At 44.6% G+C, this 27059-nt stretch overlaps 1 protein-coding gene across 1 annotated transcript; it reads left to right on the forward strand.

Annotated features, from left to right (window-relative positions):
* Window positions 1–8553: 8553 nt before the first annotated feature.
* On the forward strand, window positions 8554–10404 carry LOC140917941 (C2 calcium-dependent domain-containing protein 4C). Its single transcript, XM_073361469.1, has 2 exons — window positions 8554–8657; window positions 8987–10404. The coding sequence occupies exon 2, from the start codon at window positions 9041–9043 to the stop codon at window positions 10340–10342; it is 1302 nt and encodes a 433-aa protein (XP_073217570.1). The 5' UTR covers window positions 8554–8657; window positions 8987–9040; the 3' UTR covers window positions 10343–10404.
* The last annotated feature ends 16655 nt before the right edge of the window (window positions 10405–27059 follow it).

Here is a 27059-nt window from a genome sequence, read left to right on the forward strand (position 1 = left end):
ATTTTTGATATTCAAGACAAAACTTGTTTTTTTATCAGCTAAAATGCCAGACTTTGAGTACAGCCTGGCTTCTCCATGAGTAACATCCGAGATCGTTTGGCAGAGGACTCAGAACTCCATCAGAAGCAGCTGGCGAGCAAGAATCTGGAACTTGCTTTACAGGGTCCTAAACTCTGCAGAGTATTATAGATACACTGAGAATATACAACATAAAATACAAAAATATGCAGTTGTATTTTAAAGTTTAAAATAAACATTAAAGATCTGTGTACATTTTTAAGCTATAAAGATAACATTTGAAACAAGATCTAGTTGATGCCTCTCAAAAAACCCAGTCCACGGAAGCCAGTGCACATTTTCCCACTGACTTCAATGCGCGGAGGATTAGGACCAACGTAACCATTCTACATTTTACATGACAAACATCAGCATGAGCCTATTTGTACAAGAAACAACATTTCTACACAGCCTCTCATTAAAGAACCTTGAGGTGCACTACAAACATTAATCCTCATCAATTCCCTTCCAGATAGGTAAATTTTACAGATGGGGAAATTGAGGCATGGGGAATGTCACAGGGAGGACTGGGCTCTTTCAGAGGAAATTGGCCTCACAATGGGGCCTGGTAGAGGGTGATTGGTCTCTGTGAAGAGCTGATCCCTATAAACAGAGAGAGGAAACAATGGCAGTGGCTGCAGAAGAGCTGTAGAGAGCAGAGTACTCCTGCAGGAGACTAGTGGTGGGGGCAAATTCAGATCCACTCTGCCCAGCAGGACCCTATTCTGGTTCCAGCTTGTCGCCTCCTGCAGGGACCTGGGTCTACCTTGAGTGGGAAGTCTTTGCTCTCTCTTACCTGCACAGTGCGTGAGCTGGTGCTACTAGGAGTTGAATTCTCGGTGGACTTCCCTGCACACTGCCAAACAGGAACTGGCTTCCCATGCACCAGGCTGCAACACCATTTGGTGCACCTGCCCTTCCCGTAGGATGAAGGAGCATCTGGGCCAAATTTGAGTGTTGTTGTGACCCCTTATGCCAGGTTGCAATGTCACTCTGAAATTTGACCTGGCTGCCCCTCCATCTGTGTGAAGATTTAATGGTCTAGTATGGGATGACTGCTTAAAAGTGGTTGCAGTGTGGCCCGCCACCTCTGCCCCCAGCTGGCACTACTGTTGGAGACCCTTAACTGGGAGAAGAGGTCAGGCCCAGAAAACAGAGCCAGAAGGTTGAGGGCCAGCAAGACCAGACTCAAAGAAAGACATTCCAGCTGGGAAGCTCAGGGAATGTGTACTAAAAGCAGGAATTGAATCAAACTTTGCAGACTTCCTTTTGGGGCTTGAAGTTTTGTTCTGAACTTCGATGTTAATAAACCTAGGCCCTAAGAGGGGGGTTGGAACAGAGAGAAGCCTGTGTGTGGAGTTTATCAAAGAACGCTGAGGAGGGGGAACTGAGGCAGGGCACCACAGAACCACCCCTGGCCACAAGGGGATGCTTGAGAGGCAGCTGACCCCGTTACAGGGAGGTTAGGTAATTTGCTGAAAGTCCTATAATGAGCTAAAGGCAATGCTAAAAACAGAACCCAAGAGTTTCAGCTCTCACTGCAGTGCTCTAACCACGTGACAGCATTCACTCACTCATTAACCCTAGCATGAAGTCTTCCAGTAAAGCTACAAGAAATTCCTGGCATACTTTGAATTGGTAAGATATAAAATCAACTATAATGCAGAATATGAAATGACAGAAGTCTGTATTGAATTTTTTGAACATAAGAATGGCCATAATGGGTCAAACCAATGGTCTATCTTGCCCAGTATCTTGTCTTCTGACAGTGGCCAATGGCAGATGCTACAAAGGGAATGAACAGAACAGGGCAATTATTGAGTGATCCATTCCCAGTGGTCCATTCCCAGCTTCTGGCAGTCAGAGGCTTAAGGAAACCCAGAGCATGGGGTTGAATCACTGACCATCTTGGCTAATAGCTATTGATGGATCTATCCTCCATAAACTTATCTAATTCTTTTTTTGAACGCAGTTATACTTTTGGCCTTCACGACAGCCCCTGGCAACAAGTTCCACAGGTTGACTGTGTGTTGTGTGAAGAAGTACTTCTTTTTGTTTGTTTTAAACCCACTGCCTATTAATTTCATTAGGTGATCCCTGATTCCTGTGTTATGTGAAGGAGTAAATAACACTATTTCATTAACTTTCTCCACACCAGTCACGATTTTATAGACCTCTGTCATATCCCCCTTTAGTCGTCTCTTTCCCAAGCTGAACAGTCTCAGTCTTTTTAATCTCCCCTCATATGGAAGCTGTTCCATACCCCTCATCATTTCTGTTGCCCTTTTCTGTACCTTTTCCATTTCTAATATATCTTTTTTGCCATGGGGTGACCAGAACTGCACACAATATTCAAGGTGTGGGTTACCATAGATGTATGTGGTGGCACTGTGATATTTACTGGCTTATTACCTATCCCTTTCCTAATGAGTCCTAATATTCTGTTAGCTTTTTTGACAGCAACATTGAGCAAATGTTTTCAGAGACACTTCAAGATCTATTTCTTGAATGGTAACAGCTACTTTAGACCCCATCACTTTATATGTATAGTTGAGATTTATTCTCTGGTACATCCGGCCACTTTGTACTGCTTGGGCAGGTCAGAATGATCAGTTTTGGGCTGTAATTGGTCAGCAGAGAATAGGGTGACCAGATAGAAAGTGTGAAAAATCAAGACGGGGGTAGGGGGTAATAGGCGCCCATATAAGAAAAAGCCCCAAATCTCAGGACTGTCCCTATAAAATTGGGACATCTGGTCACCCTAGCAGAGAATCACTAACTAAATACGACAGGTTTCAGAGTAGCAGCCGTGTTAGTCTGTATTCGCAAAAAGAAAAGGAGTACTTGTGGCACCTTAGAGACTAACAAATTTATTTGAGCATAAGCTTTCGTGAGCTACAGTGGCTGAATGCATCCGATGAAGTGAGCTGTAGCTCACAAAAGCTTATGCTCAAATAAATTTGTTAGTCTCTAAGGTGCCACAAGTCCTCCTTTTCTTTTAACTAAATATGGGTGCCTTTCTCAAAGTCATCACTAATTCAGTGTGCTAAGGTTTTGGCTAGTAAAATTTTTTTAAAAACTTCTGATACCACAATTGGCTCGCTGTTGTCCCATCATCAAAAATCAAACTGCTGGGGTTATTTTTTTTATTATAGATTCTGTGGGAATTAAATTATATACATATTATTAGCAAAAAGCTTTATGCAGTAAACCATTTTTGCCACTGTAACAATGACATACTTAAGGCTTATCCACGTGGAGCAACAATACACACAAGAGGTGCACTAACACTACGTATTAATTGGTTCAGATAGACCCTGCCAGAAGGGACCATTGTGATCATCTCATCTGACCCACTTTATAACACGGGTCATAAAACTTCTACAAAATAATTCTTAGCGCATATTCTTTCGAAAAATATCCAATCTTAATTTTAAAATTGCCAGTGATGGAGAATCCACCACAATCCTTGATAAATTGTTCCAGTGATTAATTACCTTTTCTCTTAAACATTTACACCTTATTTCCAGTCTGAATTTATCTAGCTTCACCTTCCAGCCATTGAATCATGTTATACCTTTCTCAGCTAGATTGAAGAGCCCATTATTAAATATTTGTCCCCCATGTAGGTACTTATAGTGATAAAGTCACCCCTTAACCATCTCTTTGTTAAGCTAAATAGACTGCGCTCCTTAAGTCTATCTCTATAAGGTGATGTCTACACTACCGTGGTAAGTTGACCTACGCTACACAACTACAGCTGCGTGAATAACGTAGCTGGAGTCGACGTACCTTAGGCTGAGTTACCACGGTGTCTACACTGTGGGGGGTCGACGGGAGAAACTCTCCTGTTGACTACTTTACTCTTCTTGTCGGGCGGTAGAGTACAGGGGTCGACTGTAGAGCGATTTGCTGTCGATTTGATGGGGGCTTCACTTGACCCCTAGCCAGTGGATCGATCAGAGCGTGGATCCCAGCTGTAGTGTAGATGTAGCCTAAGGCATATTTTCTAATTCTTTAATCATTCTTGTGGCTCTTCTCTGATCCCTCTCCAATCTATCAACGTCCTTCTTGAGTTGTGGACACCAAAACTGGACACACAATTGCAGCAGTGCTAAATACAGGGGCAAAACAACCTGTTTACTCCTACTCAAGATTCTCCTTTTTATGCATTTAAAGATCACATTAGCTCTTTTGGCCACAGTGTCCCTTGAGCCAACCAGTACCCTGGATAAAGGCCTGGTCTACACCCAGTTTTGGTACCAGTATAACTATTTTGGTTGGGGGTATGATTTTTTTTAACCAAAATAGTTATACTAGTACAACCTCTAGATGGATGCCGTTATATTAGGTGGTTTATTTTGGCATAGTTTTCCCCCCTCCCTTACAGGAACAAGCGATACTAGTTTAAGCAAATTGACACCAATATAACTGAATCCAAACAGGGCATGGTGGGGTTGTACCACTTTACCTTTACTGGTCTAGTTAATGCCATACAACTTTTGTGATAGAGAAGCTCAAAATATGTTTTGCAGGAGACATGAAGTTGCTTGCATAGCAAAAGTCAAATCTTAAAAGATAAACCAGTTCAGCTGCACAAGAATGGAAAATTTTCATATATCCAAATCCAAAAAAGTACACAAATCAACCAGATAGTTTTTGGAAAAATACAGCTAATTTTATTTTGAAAATATTAAGACAGTGTCTATATGTTTTAATATCCACACTGTAATTGCATTAGTATGCTTTAATATATTTTGTCTAGTATTTAACTGTTAAGTTGAAATACTTTATGTGGGGGGAAAGTCATTCTTTCTACAAGTAGTTGTATAAAAAAATGGAAAGGGATGAGCAACATGGAACAGATGTGATAATTCGTGATGATCTTCAAACAGTTTCCAATAGGTGGTGCCCTTTGTCAATTTATGGTAATGAATTCAGGCATAACTTTAGGTATCCTCTACCAGGAAATTTCAGTGAGAAGCTGAAAATGAGACTGAGCTAGGTGCTTTTAATGTGAGATAACATGAAATGTTAAATGCTAAATGAAGTCACAACTGTATGACACAAATAAAATGAATTGGCAACAAGCATGAAAAGTCAAGTCTAAACAACATTATGGTTTCTTGATGGAGGACTGTATAGGATTTGCATGTTAAGCACCGGATCCTGCAAAGAGCTGTGTACAGGCACTACTATCAGTGGGGCTAACTGTGGGCAGAGGTCTACCTGCATCTGTCTGCAGAATAAGGAGCATTTTCTTTATCTGTGACGACAGAATGGAATTAAGTGTTTTTAAAATGGTAGTTCTGAAAGGCTACTAAGAACGTTGCTTAGACAAAACATTAGAGAAATGTGCATAAGGGTGTTGATTATCAGGAGCACAAGCCCTAAAGAGCAGCTGTGGGGTCATTGTTCTTGTCTATGATACTAATCTAACCTCTCAGCTGTACAATTTTAACTAAATTCTTCCCCATCCCTAGCTAAAAATGACAAACCTGTGTGAATAGTCTAGCAGGGTATCCTAAGCAGCTCTGAATTCTTAAAGTGTCTTACAGGCTTTGAGCAAATCTGCCCCACCTGTGTTGATTGTGTCTCTTTATAAGGGAAGAGTCAAACTACACCTTTTTCTAAGGGTCCATTTTTAATTTCAGCTTTCTCAAGTAGTAGGTCAGGGTCAAGCAGGTGAGTTTGCCAAAAGAAAAACAACTGATTTTCAGAAAGTTTTGGCATGTTTTGCACTGTTTTGTCCTCCTATATTTCTTTCCACAGGGCTATCTCAATTAAAAGCTATACAATCTCATTCTTTTGGTACACCTACCCAGTCTGAAGGAACTTGTCTTAAATTAGTTCTTAACAGTTAACTAGCACCAATCAGTGTCTGTGGGACTTCACCCTTTTTTTTTTTTTCTGGCCAAGAAGAAACAATAAGAAGTTAAAAAAAAATTAAAGAACAAAAGTTTTTTTTCCTCTCCTTTTAGATTAGGAAAAGGAAGTGTTTTTTTGTCCCAGGAAAAAGGCAACTCAAACCTTATCCTCTTTGTCTTGGAGCTGAGATAAAGGGGTGCTCCCAACTTGTGGTGGTCCCTTTTCAGGGATTCTAAAATGAATGTCCATAAGCCAAGACTTGTCAAGGACATGCCTTAATCAAAATCTTTCTGTGGATGCTTGCATTAGCATCCCCCTCAACCACAAATAACTGAAATGCTGTGCTCAACCAGGCCTCATTTTCCTCTTGCTTTCTCCGTGGTAATTCCTGTATAACTCCATTTAAGACATAAAGGTAAACTAGTGTAAAAACAGGCATAAATGGTGGAGCATCACTCTCAGTATTTGTGTGTTTTGGGGCATCTGTGGCTGAACCTCTCATTAGGTTGAAAATATTTTTTCCCATGGGCACTGATTTGACTTGTTTCTCTAAGCATGTTAAGCTCTAATCTAGATACAGGGATTAGATCCATTTATTTCACTTATGAAAGTTTGGAGCTGAAATAAGTTTTGTGGATCTGGGCCTAAGCGAAGAGGAAGTTTGTTTGTCAGAGGATAAAACAAAATGTAAGACCAGCTATTTTCTTATATCCCTCTAATTGGTGGCTTACAGATTTAATCAAGTATTTGGCTAGTTTCCTGGCAACCTCCCCAGTTTCTATTGTCTTTCATCACAAGAGATATTGCTATAGGAAATCTTGCAGGAATGCATGTGGCTATCATAGTGCCACGTAACTCAATACAGTGTCTGAAAAGGGTCATCTATCCAGATGCTTTAAGGGTCACAGAACGTGTCTTGTTTAAAGCTTACTACCAAAACAGAATGAATTAATTTAATGATATCTTGCTGTTTTATGATGTGTTTAAAAATCATGAGAACTGCCTCCCACTCCCTCCCTTAAAACTCATTTTCCCTAAGCTGTATCAGGAATGTCAAGTGTCGTCTTCTGGAACGAAAGGGTGTTAAGGACTTTTTGCAGCCCCGACTTCTTTAGTTCCGGGCTGCTGAATCCTTTATTTATCTATTTATTTATTTATTTATTTTAAAAAAAAGAGTAGATCTAAGAAAAAAGGTTGGCGTTAGTTAACCCCAGAGTCTTCCCAGCAAAGGCCCAGGTGAGCTGTTTTCACCTGAATTAAGCTGACTGAGGCTCACCCTAGCAGGGAGTTAAGCAGTGAACTCTACCTGCTAACCAAAGGTAAGAGGTTAACCTGGGTCTGTACTTGAAGACCAGTTGGGGCTAGGTCAGGGTTAGCCCATGTGGTGTCTGTCCCTGGCCTAACCTCTTCCTAAGCGTCACAAACCCAGAATCTGAATAAAAATCACTTCCTCTAAGATTTCACTTGCTTTGTATCCCTGTACCTGTATTCACTTGCATCCATAGTACAGGTCTGATACCAACACTTTCTGCTTATATCTTTCTCTAGAATACACGCGCATCTGTCTTTCTCTGTAGATAAAGATAAGAGGGGTAGTGGTAATATATAAGTATATGCATTGACTTATACAGAAATGCAAGGGTTAACCATCTGAAGTTACTCTAAATTATCAGTGACAAGGAAATAAACATCCATGTTCTCTGCTGCTCAAATCCAGGAAAGGTGCCAAAGTTTCTAGATAAACAGAAGCATGGAGGTGACTTGTTTCTGTTTGGTTTTGGATACTTTATTTGGAAACAGCTTATGGTGTAAATAGACATTACAATAAAACAAGTGGTAATTGGAGCAGGGGGATAATGGGGAGGAATATAGGTTTATGCAGCTTATGGATTCAGCTGCAAAATGCAGGGGTTCTGGGTTAAGCTTTGTTCTGAGCATTTAGGTGAATTCAAACTCCCTTCGCTGTGAAATAGTATGAATGGACCCAACCCAGGACAATGGCTGCGTGATGCCCGGGGTGAAGGGAACCTACTGGGATTGACATAGCTTGATGCACTAAAATGTGACGAAAGTTCAGCTCTTCCCAGCTGGTAAGAACCATCTCACACACAGCTGTCTTCCCCTGTGGTACAACAAACCACATCACTGATGCCAATGGATGTTTTTTACCCCAGGGATGAATTTGGCCCCTTCTCCTGAATGCACATGCCTCCTGCATCATGCATTAGATCTGTGTACTTGGTGCAGAGAGTATCTGGTTTCTGAGTGAATTTGAAAAGTGTGTGTGTACCAGTTTTTCCACCAGCCCTGGCAATCTGGGGGGTGAGGAGTGTAGGATGTCTCCTTCCTTTTCTTTGATTCAGGTGCACCCGCCCCCAGCAGCAGCTGTTGGCACTTGAGAACCAGGGAAAATGAGCCGGAAGACAGCATGAGCGTTGCTGGCTGCTGGGAGCTCAGCTTGGACTGCGTGGAGCCTCTTAGCAGCTTGGAAATTAGCCAAAGGGAGGAGCTGGTTGCATCTCCCCTTCTCCCCCCACCTCCCTTCAGTGTATGATTGGACATGAGGCTGCCGGGCTTGCTTATAAAAGCGGAGCCTGGCTCTTTTTCTACCCACTATTGAAGTGAGCCCTCCAGAGCAGCAGTAGCAGGAAGAAGAGGCTGGGCTAAACGGACACTGATGAACAGGCTGTTAGCGAATTGTCTGAAATAACAAGTGGCTTAAACGTGCAAAGGTATGGGTGAGCTTGATTTATGGAGAAGCCTTATGGAATGTAATGGAGAGGAAAACTTCTATAGAGCACGGATTTGAATCTTAGTTAAATGCTATCAGTTCTTAGATTAACTTCTTTAGGACACTGTTCAAATTCTGTTGTAACCTGTTCATTTTATCCTTTGCCATAAGAGGCTGGGTGGGAGATGTTGCTATGAGAAGTGAACTTTATCTTATCCTACTAGGTTGTTAGTGGTGTAGCAGGCCAGAAAGGGACTCTGCGTGCAGGCGGGGCTTTGCTCGGCTGCTGCCGGTCGGAAGATGTTCATGTGCTTCTGCTTCTGTTTGCAGGTGAACTTGAGCTCCGCTGCAGGGACCTTTCCCTCTCTGTATCCAGCTGCAGTGATGTGGTTCATGGAGAAGATGAAAGCATCACCTGGAAACAGCAACCTACGGAGTCCTTCCTTCCTGGGGCTGCAGCCTGGTCAGATGGTGTCAGAGAAAGCCCGAGTAGGGGCAGCTGGTTTTCCCAACGTTTTAACCCCAGACAGGATCCCAGAGTTCTGCATCCCACCCAGACTGACCATTTCCTCTCCGCATGACCGCTGCCTGGCAGAGGCCAGTCTGCATCCTCCTGGCATTGCTGATTTTGGCCCCAGCCCATTCTTGCCACATCTCATCCAGATAGAAAGTGTTGAGGAGATTCCAGCCCTGGAGGAGGACTGCTCCAACTTGGACCCGCAGTCCCAGGCAGCACTGTCCCTGCCCCACTTCCCCAAAGCCCAGACCTCCTATGGCTTTTGCACCTTGCTGGAGAGTCCCCACACCAGGAGGAAGGAGTCCATCTTCCACAATGACTCACACAGCAGCTCTCTATCCAGCTTGATGGTGCCTAGATCCAGAGCCAATACCTGTGGTGGCACAGGGGCAGCTTCCAGCCCCATTGCCATTAGCTCTGTCTCTGCCAGAGTGCCTTCTAAGCATCCACTCCTGCACAGGCAAGCTGCAGTGGACAGTGATACTACCTCTTCCACTGACTCGACTCCTTTCAGCTCCCCACTGCTGAGTAGATCTCCTCCCAGATCCTGCCCATTGTTCAAAGCTCGGAGCCAAGAGGGGCTGCTTGGCAGGGCACTGAGAGCAAGGAACAAGTCCAGCACGATAAGGAACAACTCCTTATCGACAGATGAAAGCAGCTCCAATGATAACAGCCCCAATGCCACCAGGAGGTCTTCAGAGGGGCTAGTTGAGTCCTTCCGTACACGGAGCTTTAACCTGTCACATTCCGCTATTTTCCCCCTGGACCTTACCTGTGGCCGAGAGAGGCTTGTTGGGGAGAGCACAGTGCTACTGGGCAGAGGAGGGTTGTTGAGACTGTCAGCTGAGTATTGTTCAGAAACCAGAAGGCTGAGACTCCGTCTGATCAGTGCAGAGGGTTTATATGATGCGTCTGTGGAGCCTAAAAGCATAAACTGCTGCATCACCTTCTCCCTTGTGCCAGGGAAAGTTCAGAAGCAGAGAAGCACGGTTATAAAACAGAGCAGAAACCCCATCTTTAATGAGGATTTTTTCTTTGATGGCATTGCAGAAGAGGATTTGTACAGCTTTTCCGTGAGGATGAAAGCTACGAATAAAGGGTGTAGCTTGAAAAGAGACAGTGTGTTAGGGGAAAGTGAACAGAGTTTAGTGAATATTTTATCCCTCTAAAATGCCAGGCAAGCAAGTGGATATTTATTTTTGTATTTTTAAAGTGTTTTTTAAATAAATGATTTAACACACACTTTTTAAAAAGCCTTCATTTGGTTTTGTCTGGTAAGTCACCTGCTCTTCCACTGACAACGTCAATTGTAAGTTGATCATTCGTAGAGCAAAACTTTACGTTTGTGTGGTGGTGGTAATTTCCATGGCTACATGGGATACTAGTGGGTAGTTACATCCTTTCTTACTGGCTTATGGAGATAAAAACATTCTGCAGAGATTTCCTTTCTAAAGGAGAGTATTGTTTTTAAAACCAAGGGTAGGTGTGAAATGTCTAGCACAACGGTTTCCTGATCTGGGTTGGGGCTTACAAATGCTACAGTAAAATAAATAAAAACAGAACACTGCTTTTGAAAGGTAATAACATTTACACTGTTCTGATCTACAGAAGGAAAACACTGCCAGTTAGCTTGTGCTGGGGGCCCTTGACATGACATGCTTGACAACCAATTCTACTTTGCTATGAGGCCAGCTGGTTCCTTATTCAGGAATGGGAGGGAAAGAGTAAAACACAAAGCAGAGGCTAGGAACTTAACATACTAAACTTGAGAGGGTAATAAATTTAGCTCCTTTTGGAGCAGGCAGGGCTAAGGGCTACCAGACCTTCAGTGGGGGAAGCCCTTCAGACCTTCAGGGAAAGGGGCTTCAATGAAGACCCAAGACCCTGACCTTGGGGCCTGTCTCTGCTACACCCTGGGACCACTAATGATGACTGCATGTTGCTCTTCCATACACATACTGCAAGGGGTTGGCCTGGGTTGGGTTGGGCAGCACACAAGGAGATGTTGCAAGCAGCAGTGCTGGCTGGTAATCATTATCGTGCGAGGAAATAACCAAGGGGGCTCACAGTTATTGATACTGGAAAGATGCAACTATTGCAGCCTGTTCCCCCCCCCCCACCAGCCTTTAATAGTGGTGTCTGAGGGGCAAAGCATGAGACGAATGGGTTCAGGATCTGGGGTTAGGTCACAACATGTGGGCTGAATTCCTGGTTCTGCTGTTGACTTGTGACCTTGAATGAAACAGTGCATCTGTTTCAGTTACCTAACTGTGAAATGGGGCTAATACTTCCCTACCACACAGTGGAGTAGAGTATAAATTCAGTCAGTGTTCCTGAGATGCTCAGTAAAGTGACAGGAGGCAGCACCAGTTGCTGGCCAATTGCTACCCTATGCTCATTGAACTGAGGGGAGCAGATGGCAGTGACCAGTTAGTACAGTTGGTTTATCTGAAAACAGAGCTTTGTGAACGGAGCATGGGAGTGGGTCCAGGAACTAGGCATTGGACTCCCAGGTCTGCTGCTGACTTGCTATATGACCTTGGTTCAGTCAGATGCTCAGTCTGTAAAATATAGATAAGATTTCATACTTGTAATGCATGAGGGAGGAAAACAGTGAACAGTGATGCAGGGACTGAAAAATGAGGGCCTTTTCCTATGTACTGTGAACACAATAAAATCAGGATTGCAGATGTAGAGATGTAGATTGCTGTTTGTGTAGAATATTGCCTGAAGTCTTTCAAAAAGGTGTCAGACTTCTAACAGAAGCAGCTTTTCCCCTTCCTCGCCCTCTGAAGTTGAGTCTAGCAACATTCTCACATTTGAGAACTACAACTGACTGCAATTTGCAGTCCTATTTGAGGGTGGGGCTAGAGAAGGGCTGGTTCTTCCAATGAAACTATGTTGCTAGATCTTTATGCCGCCCAAACGGTCTTAACTGCACCTTTCTCACTTGCATGGGCTATTGATGAAAGCTAAAACTGACTGGTGTAACAGAAGGTCTGTCATTCACATGGATACTGCTATGATCCAAAACACGGGGCCCTGGTGAAAATGGATTGGGTAGGAAAGAAGCTTGAGGAGAGAAAATGCTGAGTTCATGCACAGAAGCAGATTAAACATAATCATGATCCCTTTGTGTTTAAACAAACTAGGGCTTACCAGAGCTGAGGCAAAGAAACTTTTGTCATATTAACAAAAAGTAGAGGGGAAAACACTACCAGGGAGGAGTGGACAAAACAGAATGAAAAAGATGCAGGCTAGGTGTGAAGAAAAGAAGTAATTTCTGTAATGTTGCCTGCATAATCAATTTTGCTTACAAACTAGCTGTTTCTTGTGTGTGTAGTTTTTGGAAAAGGGGGGGTGTGTGAGAAAACCTGGATTTGTGCTGGAAATGGCCCACCTTGATTATCATACACATTGTAAAGAGAGTGATCACTTTAGATAAGCTATTACCAGCAGGAGAGTGGGGTGGGAGGAGGTATTGTTTCACGGTCTCTGTGTATATAATGTCTTCTGCAGTTTCCACAGTATGCATCCGATGAAGTGAGCTGTAGCTCACGAAAGCTTATGCTCAAATAAATTGGTTAGTCTCTAAGGTGCCATAAGTACTCCTTTTCTTTTTGCGAATACAGACTAAGACGGCTGTTAACTCTGAAACCCATCATAGCTTTGTTACACTACCTCTTCACCCTGAAGAGTTTTCCCAAAGAAAAGCTCAAAGCGCCCTCTTCAGGCTCAATGTATGCAACTTTTTTGAATTTGAGGGGGTTTGCTTATAAATCAAGTATGCATGGGAATACAAAGATCGGCCATGACTGATTGTGAGGGGGTGTGACCACTTCCCTCTAAGCTGTGCAGGCGCACACAGATCCTAAACCATGTGCACACACATTGCACAGAAGCACAACAATTTGCACAGAAGAAATTTTTTGTGCACATGGCCTGTCAAAAATTAGAGGGAACATTGGGTGTGACCCCACCATACTGACCCTGAAGGGATTAACAGAGGTCCTATGGGCCAATTAGGCTGCAAACTTGGGGACATTCAGGCTGAGAGGAAAGCCTTAATAAGGGGAAGCTCAGAGGTGCAGAAATAGTTGAGGCCTCTATAAAGCCAGGGAGCTGGTTGTAGAAAAAGGGCTGCAGTCCCTTTTTCCTAGAGCAAGGGACAGAAAGGGATTTGGACCCAAAAGGAGGGATTTGTCGAGCAGACCCAGAGCAAAGGGGTTTTGGTTAAAAGGGTGGAAAATGGGAGCCTGGGCTAGACAAGGTTGGAAGTAGTCTAAAGGCATGGCAGAAAGGTTTATGGTTGCCCAGACCTTTGCTGCTGGAGGTAAGACCCAGGACTGGAATGCAGAGTAGAGGGTAGGCCTGGGTCCCCCTACCACTCACTGAATGAGAGGCACCATCTGGGTAGTGAACGTGAAGACTGTCCAGGCCCATTTGCTCTAGCCCCTGAGGGAGTAGCTCAGTCAGGACAGTGGGGTCCCAGGCTGGCCTGGGAGGCGTGGAAGACTGTAATCGCATACCAGAAGGGGAGGCCTCTTGTGACTTAGCTAGAGGGTTAAGTCCAGAAAATGAGGTGCTACAGCTCCTGAGGGGCAAGAGAGTGAGACTCGGGGCTGGGGCCCTGCAAGGCGAGGGAGTCCGGCTGACAGACCTAATCCCCAGAACTGCCAGGAGCAGGCGCCCCTAGACGTAAGCAGAGATCCCTGGGGCACAGATCAACAGTTAAACTGATTCGAGAGGCAAATACAAAACTTCTGCTACACAAAAAGAGCATGATCTGTTCCCAGGCAAACAGAGACTGCTCAATTTGAGACCAACAGCTACTTACAGTGGTTGTGCAAAAGAAATCTGGCCTTCGTATGCTATGGACCTGTCCAGATATAAAAGAAACAGATTGAGCTTCTGTTCCTTACAGGGCAATAAACTGAGTGTTCTAGATGGGTTCATAGGCTGTCCATGTTCTTTCAACATAGACTCCAGTCTGAGCTGCCAGGGGAGCAATGAGCTAGTTCCAGAATGATATGGTTGAAGAAAGGAAAAAGGGAGTGGACTGAAGTAGGACAGAATAGGGTGGAAAGCAGCAGTAAAAGGAAATGGAAGCAGTTGTGGAGGAGGATGAACAAAGGAGAGCTGGAGAGAAAGAAATGAGGATGGGAAGACAAGGTTGAGTGGGACTTGGATGTCAGGACTCATGAGAAAGGCAGCTGCCAGAACACTGGAGAGACAGGGATGCAAATTCTGAGGATGGAGCAGACTGGACAGAAATATAGAGAGTACAAATGGGAGTCTATCCCTAGGCGATGGGAAGTTGGAGGTAGGAAGGAAGGGTGACACTACCGTATGTCCAATGTACTTGTACTTTCTAACTCTAAATGTGACACAATGACTGGGTTCACATGTGAACCAGGTGCATAAATTCCTCATGTCTGTAATTAAAGTCAGTTCCTATTTTGGCTCCATTGCCTGTGTCAACCCACCAGTAATGGGCTGCTTTACTATCCAACTGCATTCCATAATTTTTTGCTGCAGATGAGTGCTAGAGCTGGTCAGAAAAACTCAGATGAAATACTATTTCATTGAAATTTGCTAATTTGTGAAAATCTATATAGTCCACAGAGACTTTGATGATGTTCGAACGTTGCCTGCTTTCCTGCCAGCTTGCCCATCCAGCTCCTTGGCAACCAGGATGTGGTGTTACAACAGTACACTAAAGCTTTTCAGCCTCACGGATGCCGTCTCATCTGAAAACAGGAGGGTGGGCATGATATCCCTGCCGCATTTCCCTTAGGTTAGAATCTCTGAATGCAAAGTCTCTAGCAGGCCAGAGTTCAGATGCCATATTGTAGGAATGGGTCCCAGTAATTCACAATCACGGCTTTGAGAGGTGTGGTATGAGTGTGAAACTGGGAGCCAGGAACACGTCTGTTCTAATCCTGACTCTAATACTGATTTTCGCAGTGTTGATAGGCACATTGCTAATTCTGGCTCAATTTCCTATCCCTAAGAGAGCACTGAAAACTGTGTAACTTAAAGCACTGTTGAGACTATCAGTGCATTAAATTTTCAAGTGCTTTGGAAAAGATACTCCAGAAGTGCTGAGTATGAAGCATTTCATTGGTGCACACCAGCCCAAAGTTGACTTTCACAGGTGAAGAAAATCAACTTAACATAGCTGAGATTGGTATGTGGAACCAAACGGCTGCTTCCGTAGTGATGGTGGACCTGAAGACAATCTCAAGCTCAGTTCAGTATGTCACTTGTTTTCATTAAGCTAGCTTTGTTTTCAAAAGCAACTGTCCAAAAGCTCCCATGCTGAAAAGGGCATGATGCAAGCAGCTGTTGGCTTTTGAATTACTCAGTCTTAAAATGCATGTTGTGATAGGATGGACTGTTCATTGGAAAGACCGATTTTTTTTTCTCCCTCTTCTCCTAGCTTTTCCTGTTTCTTGTAGAACAAGTAAGTGAATGTACCGAGAAGTAGAAAACTTGTTTCTCATTCTTGCTGTTACTCGCTGCAGTGCTGAACTCTTGTTACCCTTCCTAAATAACTAGGAAAGGACAAGTAGTCAAATGCATGCTCCTGTGTAAAAGTCAATCTGGGCGGTTGCTAGGATAATATCTGAGTTAGCAAAACCTTGCGGGAGGCACAGAAAACAGGATGCAAAGATGAAAACTCATGTCTACACTTGTCATTTTCAATGCTAATTATACTAATTATGCAGAAGAACAATGTACACCATGTAGAACTAGGTGTGTGCCAAGGGCCTGATCTTCAGACATGCTGAGCCCCCACAGCATCCACAGATTGCAGTAGGGTTTATAATTGCTCAGCTTTCCTGACGTTCAGGCCAAAATGTTGTAACTATAATAGCTGGCTAAATAACAAAGAATGGTGTCTGCCTAAAGCCAAATAATAGCTAGAGCAGTGAGTCACATTTTCTGGTGGTTTATTGCAGCAGGATGTTTGATTAAAACAAATAACAGTGGTCTTGTGTTCCTGAAATGAGCTTCATAATTAGATATTATTTACTTCCTATTACCACGCATTATGAACAAAACATTGCACACAAAATGCATCTGTAGAATTAAACAACTGTGTTAAGGTTTCAGTACAACCCCCAAATTAATAACCATCTGATTGAAATAGACTCTGAAACATTTCATATAATGACTAATAAGCTGAGCTGAACATTCTGCTCACATATCGAAGTTACGGAAAGGAACTCTACATGCTGGTCAAGTAGAGAGCCTTTTAAAGTAAACTGGGCAGTGGCAAGGTGCTGTAAAATATAGATCTGATTATAGGTATGGGATAATAGCTGCTCTAGACCCTGTGCCTGCAATTCCAAGCTCTGCAGAGGTCAGAAGGAGGGGGCAGGTTGCTGTATAGCTCCTTCATGGCCCTCAAATTATGGGCCTGGCTTGGGACCAGTGCAGGACTAGAAGAGCTGAGAGGCTGATGTAGACTTGGCTATAATATCTTCCTGGAGTGCACTGAGGCAGAAGAGAACACCCATCTTCCTCCCATCCCGCCTCAGTGGGGATGTTGTGTGGTTGGTAGGAGCTTATGCAAAGCTGTTTTGTTAGCTTTACACAACCCAGGAAAACCTTATACACAAAGGTAAATCCCCGGTATCCAAATTTACCTCCCCTTTAATCTGCTAGAAGTGGTATAGGGTCCCACAGTGTAAATCTCCTTGGTTCACTTGTCCAACTGAAGAGGATGGGAACCAACAGTAAGATGGAGTATCTGTAACAAAGTGGGGGAAGGGGTCTGGTGTTACAGGAAGTGACAAGGTGTGAGTCCACAAAGCCCCTTACCTACGTGCCATACTGGGTCACTGGCAGAACTGGCCACAACAGGGCGCAGAGCCAGTCATCCACAGATGATGTAAGGAGGGAGCAGCGCCTCTTAATGCAAACTTTGAGTAGCTATTTGGAGAAATGAGTGATCTGAAGCTATTTATGAGAAATCTGGCTGTGTTCTTGTATCCTCAAACTGCTTCCTGCCAGATGCGTGCACATGCGATTGCCCAAACATTGCACTCCACCAAGTCTTTGAAAGAGCATTCATGCAGTTGGCATCACAGGAAATGCTTCATATTTTGAGGCTTTTCTGCGGCAGTCACAGGAATTGGGGGGCCAATGGTGTAGCCCCATGTGATCATCATGTCTTTACACCAACCAGCTCCAGTGCAGAGTCGATTTAAGGCAACACCATATAGTCCAGCATTGATCTGCTCTGGGTGGTAGCCACTCAACTAGCAGGAGCCAGAGTGTATAGGCTACAGGGACATTTTCTACTCTTGTTTGCCATAACTGGATCCTTGTCTGTTTGGTGACAATGTTAGGGGTTTAATGGTGACAAGAAAAATCTGGCCCGACTTCAGTTGACTCAGCATTGGTATTGTATAGTACAGGGGTCTCAAACTCAAATGACCATGAGGGCCACATGAGGACTAGTACATTGGCCCAAGGGCCAATCATCACTGACCCCCTCCCCGCTGCCCCGGCCCTGCCCCCACTCCACCCCTTTTATGAGGTCCCATCCCTGCCCCACCTCTTCCCACCCCTTTCCTGCCCCCATTCCAACCCCTTCCCTGAAATCTTCACCCCAACTCTGCCCCCTCCCTGCCCCTAGAGGGTGCAGGATGCAGCAGGGGCCTCAGGGCAGGGGGTTGGGGTGCAGGAGAGGTGCAGGGTGTGGCTGGGGGCTCAGGGCAGGAGGTCAGGGTGTGGGGTGCCGCAGGGGGCTCAGGGCAGGGGGTTCGGCTGCAGAAGGGTTTGGGGGCAGGTCCAGCCTGGCACGTACCAGGGGCAGGGCAGGCTCTCCACCTGCCTGCCCTACTCCCGAGCTGCTCCGGGAAGCAGCCGGGACTTGGGGGACGGGTGGGGAGGGGAGGCGGGCACAGGGGTCTGTGTGTTGCCTTGGCTGCACCTCTAGGCACAACCCCCTGCATCTCCCATGGGCTGGGAATGGGGAACCGCGGCCAATGGGAGCTTCGGGGGAGGTACCTGGAGGCGCGGCCAGGGCAACACACAGACTCCTGTGCCCCCCCCTCTACCAGGTCCTGGCTGCTTCCCAGAGCGGCCTGGGGGCAAGGCAGGCAGCCAGGGAGCCTGCCCGGTCCCTGGTGCGTGCCGGGCTGGAGCCATTCTAGGTAAATGCAGGGAGCTGACGGGCCACAGACAATAACCCTGCGGGCCGTGTGTTTGAGACCCCTGGTACAGTAGATGTCTTGGATCTGTGAATTGCCTTGTGTGCTCTACAGTACTAGCACCTTCCTGGTTTATATCAGGAGGAGCAATGCTTGTGGGGATGTAAAGGCTGCTGCCCGGGGTAGGCTTAAAGCATCCTGTAATACAGCAGCAGGTGATGTTGAGTGGAGGAGCTAGCTTCTTTGCGTGGGAGGATCATGCTCACACGGCCCAGGCCAATTCAGCAGAGAGTAGCAAAGGGCCAGCGCTGGTGATTGCAGAGTGGACTGCACCCCACTTTGATGCAACGAGCTTGCTGAGAATGTTATTTCATATGCTAACCTTGGCTTTAGGTTTTTCGATATGGGCTCTAAAGGAGCATGTGCAGTTGAGAATAATGCTGAGGTATATGGGATTTATGGATTGAGTAAGTTTTGTCCTATGCCAGCTGATAGTGAGCTGACATTGGGGCTCTTGGTTTTTGAGGTGGAGCACACAGATTTATCTTTTCTGGGTTTGCATGTAGCTGGTTGGCTGAGCAGTACTTGTCTAGGTTGTTAAGTGCATTCAACAGAGTCCCTAATATGCCAGAGTGTTTGTGCTGTGTGGTGACGCACATGTAACTCCCCTCCTGTTTGCTGTCTCACTATGAGGTTGTGAAAGATAAAGTAAATCTGTCTTGTGGCTTTTTGTGCCAAGCGATGAACCTCAGGCCGCATGTACTCTGCATTGTCTGCCAGTGTGTATTCACCTCAGAACAGACTCAATGAGACAAGCGACCAGGAACAAAGTTTTATTCTGTAAGGAAACAGAGAACAGGATTACAGTCCAGCAGCCTCCTCTCTGCTTGCTTGCATCCTGCTCCCAGTCAGGGCTGAAAGTTCCTGCTGGGTGGGTGGGGAAGACGGAGGGTACTTCCTGGCAGGAACTAGGAAGTTTTCCCAATGCACAAGCAGTGTGTAGTCCACAACCTGCAGTTCCCACAGCTGCTGCTGAAGCCCAATGGACCTTGGGCTACACCCCGATTGTATGCTTAAATTACCCTATGCCAGCATAGCTTGGCTGGTTGTTTATGTTGATATTGAATAAATATAGGTGCTAAGACACTACGTTGTGGGAGGCCATTCTTCTGTTTTCACCATTGGCACCATTTGCCACCAAGTGCTATTCAGTGGGATGGTTAAGTGGACCACTGCCAACTAGTCATTATTTTAGCAAATAGCCCCAGATGCATCCAGCAATCTAGATTTTACAAAAAGAAAATGAGTACTTGTGGCACCTTAGAGCCTAACCAATTTATCTGAGCATAAGCTTTCGTGAGCTACAGCTCACTTCAGTGGACCGCTGAAGTGAGCTGTAGCTCACGAAAGCTTATGCTCAGATAAATTGGTTAGGCTCTAAGGTGCCACAAGTACTCATTTTCTTTTTGCGAATACAGACTAAAACGGCTGTTACTCTGAAACCTAGATTTTACAGTGCCTTTCTCCATGTAGGAATTGGATGCAAGCATCAACGCCCTGCAAACAGGGAAAGCAGCAGGCCTAGAGGATATCCAGACTGAGCAGATGAAAAACTTTGGCCCATGTATACATAATCACAAACATAAATCAGGAACCACTTATCTGATAGGAGCTGAATTGCAGTACAGCCCTAATGGCCAGTGAGTAAGAAGGCTCTTCTATATAAAGACTGAAGTAAAATTCCATCCATATCCTCACAAGTCTCTGGTCATCTGAACACATACCTCAACAAACCCTTACAAATTGGGGAATTGGGGCACTAGACTATGCCACTGGAATACCAGTGTGATGGGTATTGCAATGTCCTGGACAAACATCACTGAGTTAAGATACGTAATTCAAGAAGGTTTAGTTTAGGAGCTCATTGTATTAAAGTGCAAATGTTTGTTTCATTGTGTGATGATATTTGTCTAGGAGACATGACTAATGTAAACCTTGGGAAGGATTATGAACGTCAAAAGGAGTTTTTTAAAACAATGGGCTAAGATGAATTGTTAGAATTTAATGGCAAACCTACTAATACTGGGGAGGAGTTATCTATTCCCAGGATCAAGAGGCCCAATTGGCATAAAAAAAAAAAAAGAGTAACTCACTGATTCAAGAGTATGCTTCTTCTGAGCAAAAGGAGATTATGAATTTGTAGCCACAGGAAAACCTCTGGGTAGGGTTTGAAGGACTGTTCACAAGGCAGAGCCCACAAGCTTGTTAGCATTTGTGTAGGTTCTTGTATTGTTTCTAATAGGGGATTGCTTAGCAAGAACTATGTGGTAACTTAACTGTGGTCATTATGCTTTCTGTTTGAGGGCAAAATTAAAGCAGGCCTCCTTAGGCAGCCAGCTGTACTTTGCTCAGAAATTCACAATGTAGGCAGGGATCTGTGCAGCCTGAAAAAACCTTGGCCAGGAGGGTAAGAGATGCACGTCTCCACACAAGAGAGGTGACAGCTGAGGAGCCTAGAAAAGGTATGCTTGCTGGACCATGGAGGGGAATACAGGTGCAGTTGCCCTGAACTGTGACTACTACCTAGAGTCCAAGAGATGAAGAGCAGAGGAACGGCAGGTCAGGAATGAAACCTGGGTGTCAGAGCTTGGTGGAGGGTAACACATGCCTCCACTACAGATGACTCTGGCCAGTGATATGAGTCCTTTGTTATCAGGAGCATAAATGTAAACACTTCAAAGCTAGCTCTTCCACATGAAGAGATGAAAACTTGGCCTTGCTGAGCAGCATGGGTGCTGGAGAGACAAGTAGCAAAGGAGATGTTCTGGCTCATTTCTCAGCTGTTGATGATGGCATGAGTTGGTACATTGGCTGGCTGGAGCCCATTAGGTAGATTTACCCCAGGTGTAGGCTCTACAGGAGCTCGATATCTATTGGTATTTCCTGGTACCCAGCAGTGTTCATCAAGAATCTTCCCTCTCCAAGGAGGAACAACAGTCTTCTGTTTCTACCTACTTAAACATTTCCAGTATGCCCTGCAGGGCCCAGTGAATGGATTGGTCTCTCCACCCGAGCCAGTACTCTATTCAGAACAGCATTCTTCTTAGAGCGCCCATGATGGTTCATCCCCCTGGTTCCTTCTGCTGGCAATAGTAGCTCCTTTCAGCTCACTATTGATGGTCATCCCTAGAATCCTTGGGACTCCGTCTCCCATATGTCTCCTTTCAGAGACTGTGTCTTTCAGGATGAAGATGCATTTCCCTGGCAGTGTCTGACCCACGTAGTCTGTGTCTGCTTCAAGGCATCCCACTACGGGGATTGCCAGTCCATTACTGCTGTTAGACGTACAAACAAACAGTGTGCTGTGCATGGTCAGCTCCTTGTCTTTCAAATATTTTTGAAAATGTGACTTAGTAATGGTGGTGGCTTCTGAGCCAGTATCTAACAAACATCTGGTCTTCACCCCTGCTATACATACTTCAGCAGTTAGACAATCTTCAAATGCTCGCTTGCAGAAGTCGCTAGATATGCTGACACTGACAACGTTCCTTTCCACATGGTATGCAGAATGATTTTCCGCAAGGAGAGGCCTAAGAATCCTTCAGCCACTGCTTGGCCTTCTACAGTAGATGGACCACTCTCTCCTGGTGCCCCATTGGTTTCCCGTGTCTGGGACTCTGTTCTTCTCAGTGGACATTCTCAGCTAGTATGCCCTGGCCTTTCACATGTGTAACAAATGTACCTTCCCAGCTCATCCTTCAGAAGGGATCTTTGGGATCCTGTGCCCTTGGATACTTTGGCATACTAATGGGATTTTTTTCTTTCATCAGCTCAGTCATCACTTTCAGCATCTGCTCCTGTTGGAGCACCGGTTTTCGGACAGCCTCACTTAAACTTTCCAGTGTTAAGTGTGTTTGAGGCAGGGTCTTTTCCCCAGCAGTTGCATTCATTAGGCCCCCACTTCATGTATGGGGGTTAGGCTTGGTCATCTCTTCCACAGGAACCTCCTCTTCTTCTGAGCACATAATGACAGCCTGCATGCATTTATGAAACTTCTTACCAGGCTCTTCCTTAAACCTCCTTTTCATTTCACAGTGGAGGGAATCATCCTGGAGTCCCAGCCAACTGCTCTTTCAGAACTGTATCTGGGTCTGGAACACGTCAAGGGTCTCCCTGCTCCACTTCGCTCATTCTCTCCTGGAGGTCATACGCATATGCCCTGACAGTTTCACCAGGCTCCTGCTTGCTCTCAGCCTGCATTCCTTTTGGCGCTATGCCCAGTGGCTACACTGTCAATGTGGTAACAGCAGCTCCAGAAAAGTTGTGGCATTTGCTCTCAACAAACAATCGGTGTAAGGTTACTGCCCACAAATACCTGCTTTTATGCTGCCAAGGAATAAGAAATACTAATGATAAACTTACCCACTGATACATCCTTTCGACTGTATTAGGAGAATCGGTAACAAAGTATTCAGACCTTCTACCTCAGTTGTGAGGCAGCTTTCTCTAGTGCCTGCCATGGGACTGAAGTTACAGGAGGGAGACTACTGTCATTGGGTCTGGCTTTGACCTTGCTTCCTGGGCAGGTGTGTGCGCATTTGTTTGTAGTTGAGTTCACAGCTGCCCTTCTTACACACAAAGCAGATCTGCACTTGGGCCTCACGCCTTGGGCATTGGCTGTTCCCACTGGCTATGTGCTCTAGTCAGAGTAGCTGGTGTAGGATGATGCGTTGCACTCTAAGGTCCAATCCCAGAATGTAATCAGTTTTTCAGCAGCCCTAAACTGGCATTCTTGGTTGAAGCTAAACCCTGTCCCCACACCAATGTGGTTTCTGTGTACAAACAATAGGCAGATAATCAAACAGGAAAACAACATTTGGTGCTACTCCCACGTGCCTATGAGAAAATCATCACTCTAGTTGTCAAGTGATTAAAGATCATGGGCTTCTAGGATTTATCCCTTTCCTTAGCCTTACTCTGTATTTCTCCTGAAACAATGAACTGTCTCCTTTCCAGACTTTTCCCTGGTGCTTTTTAATAAATAGACACAGACAGGATGAGAGAACCCAACATACAGATGTCTCCTATCCACACCACCACCCATCCCCTGGATGTCAGTCTCACCCCTTTGGGGGTCACTCTGTCAGTCCCTAATCCAGGGATGGAGGCTATAGCAGTATGCACGGGTGCTGCTAGGCATCTGTGCTCCTATCCACTTGCAGCTGGCTAAAGATCCTGATTCTGCTTCACTCTTGGGTGATGGATGCTTCTTCCCAGGGTACCCACTAATCACCCCAGCCTGGCACTTTCTGCTGCTGTTGCAGGGCTGCTTCTCCAACAGATCCACAGAAAGGACAAACGCCCACTGGTGCAGAGAAAGCCTCCCCTCAGCTGAATGGAATCACAGATGCTTGGGGGAGGGGAGAGTGTGGATGGGCCCACTAGGTGGACACTACTAGGTCAACAAGTACTTTGTGTCCATCCTCTACTGCTATGACTTTCAGCCAGGCTAGGCTGCCTGGGAGAGTAACTCAAACGTCTGCCCTCCAGCTGCCTCTTGCCCTAGCAGCAGGCCTCATGCCATAGATCATCAGTCCTTCCTGCTTCCTGAAGTGCTGCTTCCTCTCCTGAGCCTCTGTGGCTTCCTGGGCAATCAAAGCTTGTCAGGTCACATCTGCTGCCTCCAAGGTCGTTGCCATCATGACAGAGTTGCAGTCCCAGCCTTCAACTTTGGCTCACCCCAACATCTAGCTGACATCATGCATTCAGACGCATGGCCAGAGATGTTGGTCCTTTCCTTCCAAGCACCTTAAAATCTGGTGGGGATAGGAGGGAAGGGCTGAGCCAGCTACTTATGTCAGCTGTCTTGCCAGACCAAACCTATGGCATGCTGAGGGGAAAATACTGTGTCCCAGTGGCACCTGCTCGGTGCTCCTTCCTGGCTATGTGTCAAGTCAGGCAAGTACCTAGCATGTGTGCAAAGGGACCTCAGCTAGCCATGGAGACCCATTTTCTTGTCAGCTGGATCAATACCCAGGTTGCTATAAGAGGAAGTGAAGCATTTGTCTGTCAATTGATAAGTTTTATATTAAATATGAAGGGAGTCATTAAATAAATAGTCTAAACAAAAGGAGAATTGCACAGAGGACAGCCGTGGATAGAAAAATCTGTAGCTCATGCATGTGTGTTGTATACAAATTGTATAACAGGAAATGAGTCAGATCATCAAATGTAATTCTTTGTTTCCACTTACTGTAATGAAATCATAGAAAGGTACAACATTATGGTGCTGACCAGGAGCCAGGCACGACCTTTTGATAAGGGAGGAGAGTTACATTGGTGCTAATGTACAACAGTCAGGAAGGTTATTAGCTTATTTTAAGGCCATTCATATTATCCATAGTATAATGAACTATGGTAACCGCAGTGATGTGAAGAGTCACACACTATGTGTCACCTGGAAGTGGTGGGGAGTAGCCTATCCAGGTATTTCATGTAATGTGAACTTGAAGAAGCTGCAGGTATTATACTGAACACATTTCCCCTCTTCCCCCAATTCTAGTTGACTTAAGCTTAAAATAAATTTCACTGTTTTAGCACTGGCTCAAAATACCCAATCAGTCCTACCTTGCTGCACGTTGTATTCCACTGCAAGGCTACTTCAGAGATTACTAGTCCCGCCAAAATGTATAGCTGTTTTAAAATGCAGATGGCCTCTGCCTAGCTGCTAGCAGTTTTAGCTAACTAAATTTCAACACAATCTTACCAGATGAATCACCATTAGGATGTCACAAATTGAGCTGTGCAAGTAATGGATTTTTTTGGTTCACTGGCAATTCTGAAGTGTGTGGAGCAGAAATTTTGAACCAAAAAAAGAAGTTTCCAAATTTTTGGTGAATCAAATAGCCAAGAGAACTTTGTTTTGGGGTAGAATGAAACACTTAGATTAGATAACATGTTTCATTTTGATTTTGACCATTTTTAGTTTTTGATCCTTTAATTTTATTAAAGGAAACTTTGAAGGAAAAAGTTGTTTGGAACCAAAGGAAAAAAAACACAAACAAAACAAAAACTAAATGAAATGTTTCAACAATGTCAAACAACACACATCACATTTTTCAGAATTCTTACAGGGCTTTTTGGCTGAAACAATTCAGTGAAACTTGCACACATTTATGAAATGCTATATTTTGCTAAATCTATGTTCCTCCCAGATGAATTTTATACAGCTCTAGTCATCAAGCCTTTCAGTTACAGGCAGATAAAATGCTAAAATATTGTACAACATACACAAGTTAGTGTACCAAACCAAAAACAAGATTGAGCAGCTGACTTCAGCACATGGGGCACTGTGAAGCCCAAGCATGGTGAAGCCTCTTTAAAAAAACCAACCCTCCTCCCTTCCCACACACACAAAAATACAAACCCAACCTCAGGCCAACTCTAGTTCACTTTCAACATTAGCAAAATGAAAGCCACTGATGTTTAAGGGATGCTTTCTTAACACTACTTGTTGAAAGAGTGATTGTGGCAAAGCATGGCTCCGATCATTTACTTATATGATGCCTCTGACCTGACTAAAGATTAAACTTGCTTCATTCAACAAGTTTGAAGGTGATCCAAACTGACAATTAAATTAAGATATGCAGAATTCAGGTCAATTAGTTTGGTGTCAGTGGGCATGAGTCAAACCTCTACAGAACACTTTAATTTGAAAAATTGCACCAAAGCATATTTGGATTTCTTCAGATATTCTTCAGCTTGGTTAAGGACAAAATACACATGCAAAACACTTTGTCTCATATGAGGTGCAACACGCAATGCTGCTGCTATGTTGAACTCACAAGCAGGACATAGGTAAGTCGTAGGACTCAGAAAAAAAACAAAAAGGAAGCACATATTAACTTTCAAAACAAAACTACAATTCAAATATTTAAAAAGACTCAATCACTAAACAGGGTTCGAATTAAGCCAGGTCAATGACTCAGCTCTTACTTTGAGGCTGTTGTCTTGTTCTCAGATCTCCGCTTCTTTTAAGTGAGTTGCTAGCCCTCAAAGCGAGCAGAGTCACTGATACAGGCATGCTGTGACTGAACGTGCAGAAAACATGAAATTAACTCTGAGGTGTAAAGTGCCCATTCATCTCAGTTGGGTGTAAACTCAAATCTCCAGTGATTGGATTCTACAAATCAATGTTAAATACCTCACAGCTGATCAAAGCATATAAGAAAGGAAACTACTGTAGGATGAATATCAGCATACTTCTGTGAGTGATGGCTTATTTTGGGGCTGCAAGTGGCTGGCACCCAATTTTTCTTGAGTCTAGAGTTTGGGGATATCTGTAAAACCATCCATCACATGGCTTACCCCATCATAGGGAGAGGAAGGCGCCTTCCTTCCCCAGCTGCCTGGGGAATGCAGCATTGGCAGCTGGCTTTTTTCCAGGACCACGGGTGTTGGCACTACGTGTTATTTCCAGTATAAGAACTATCTAACTTGTTCTAGGAAAGTCAAGGTTAAAGCTAAATATGATTTTCATCTAAAGTACCTATAACAGACTGATGCAGTAAGTTTGCCTAACTTCCGTGTTGAACGTACATATAAAAGTGGTACACCTTGCTGTAACTGTATATGAACTAAAGAATCTTGAGTTTCTGAACCCAATGAAATAATGGGCCAAAATTTGCTTTCTGTAGGGGAAAGCTCATTGAGAAGATGA

This window comes from Lepidochelys kempii, chromosome 10 (genome assembly GCF_965140285.1).
Source record: "Lepidochelys kempii isolate rLepKem1 chromosome 10, rLepKem1.hap1, whole genome shotgun sequence".
Classification (NCBI taxonomy): Eukaryota; Metazoa; Chordata; order Testudines; family Cheloniidae; genus Lepidochelys; species Lepidochelys kempii.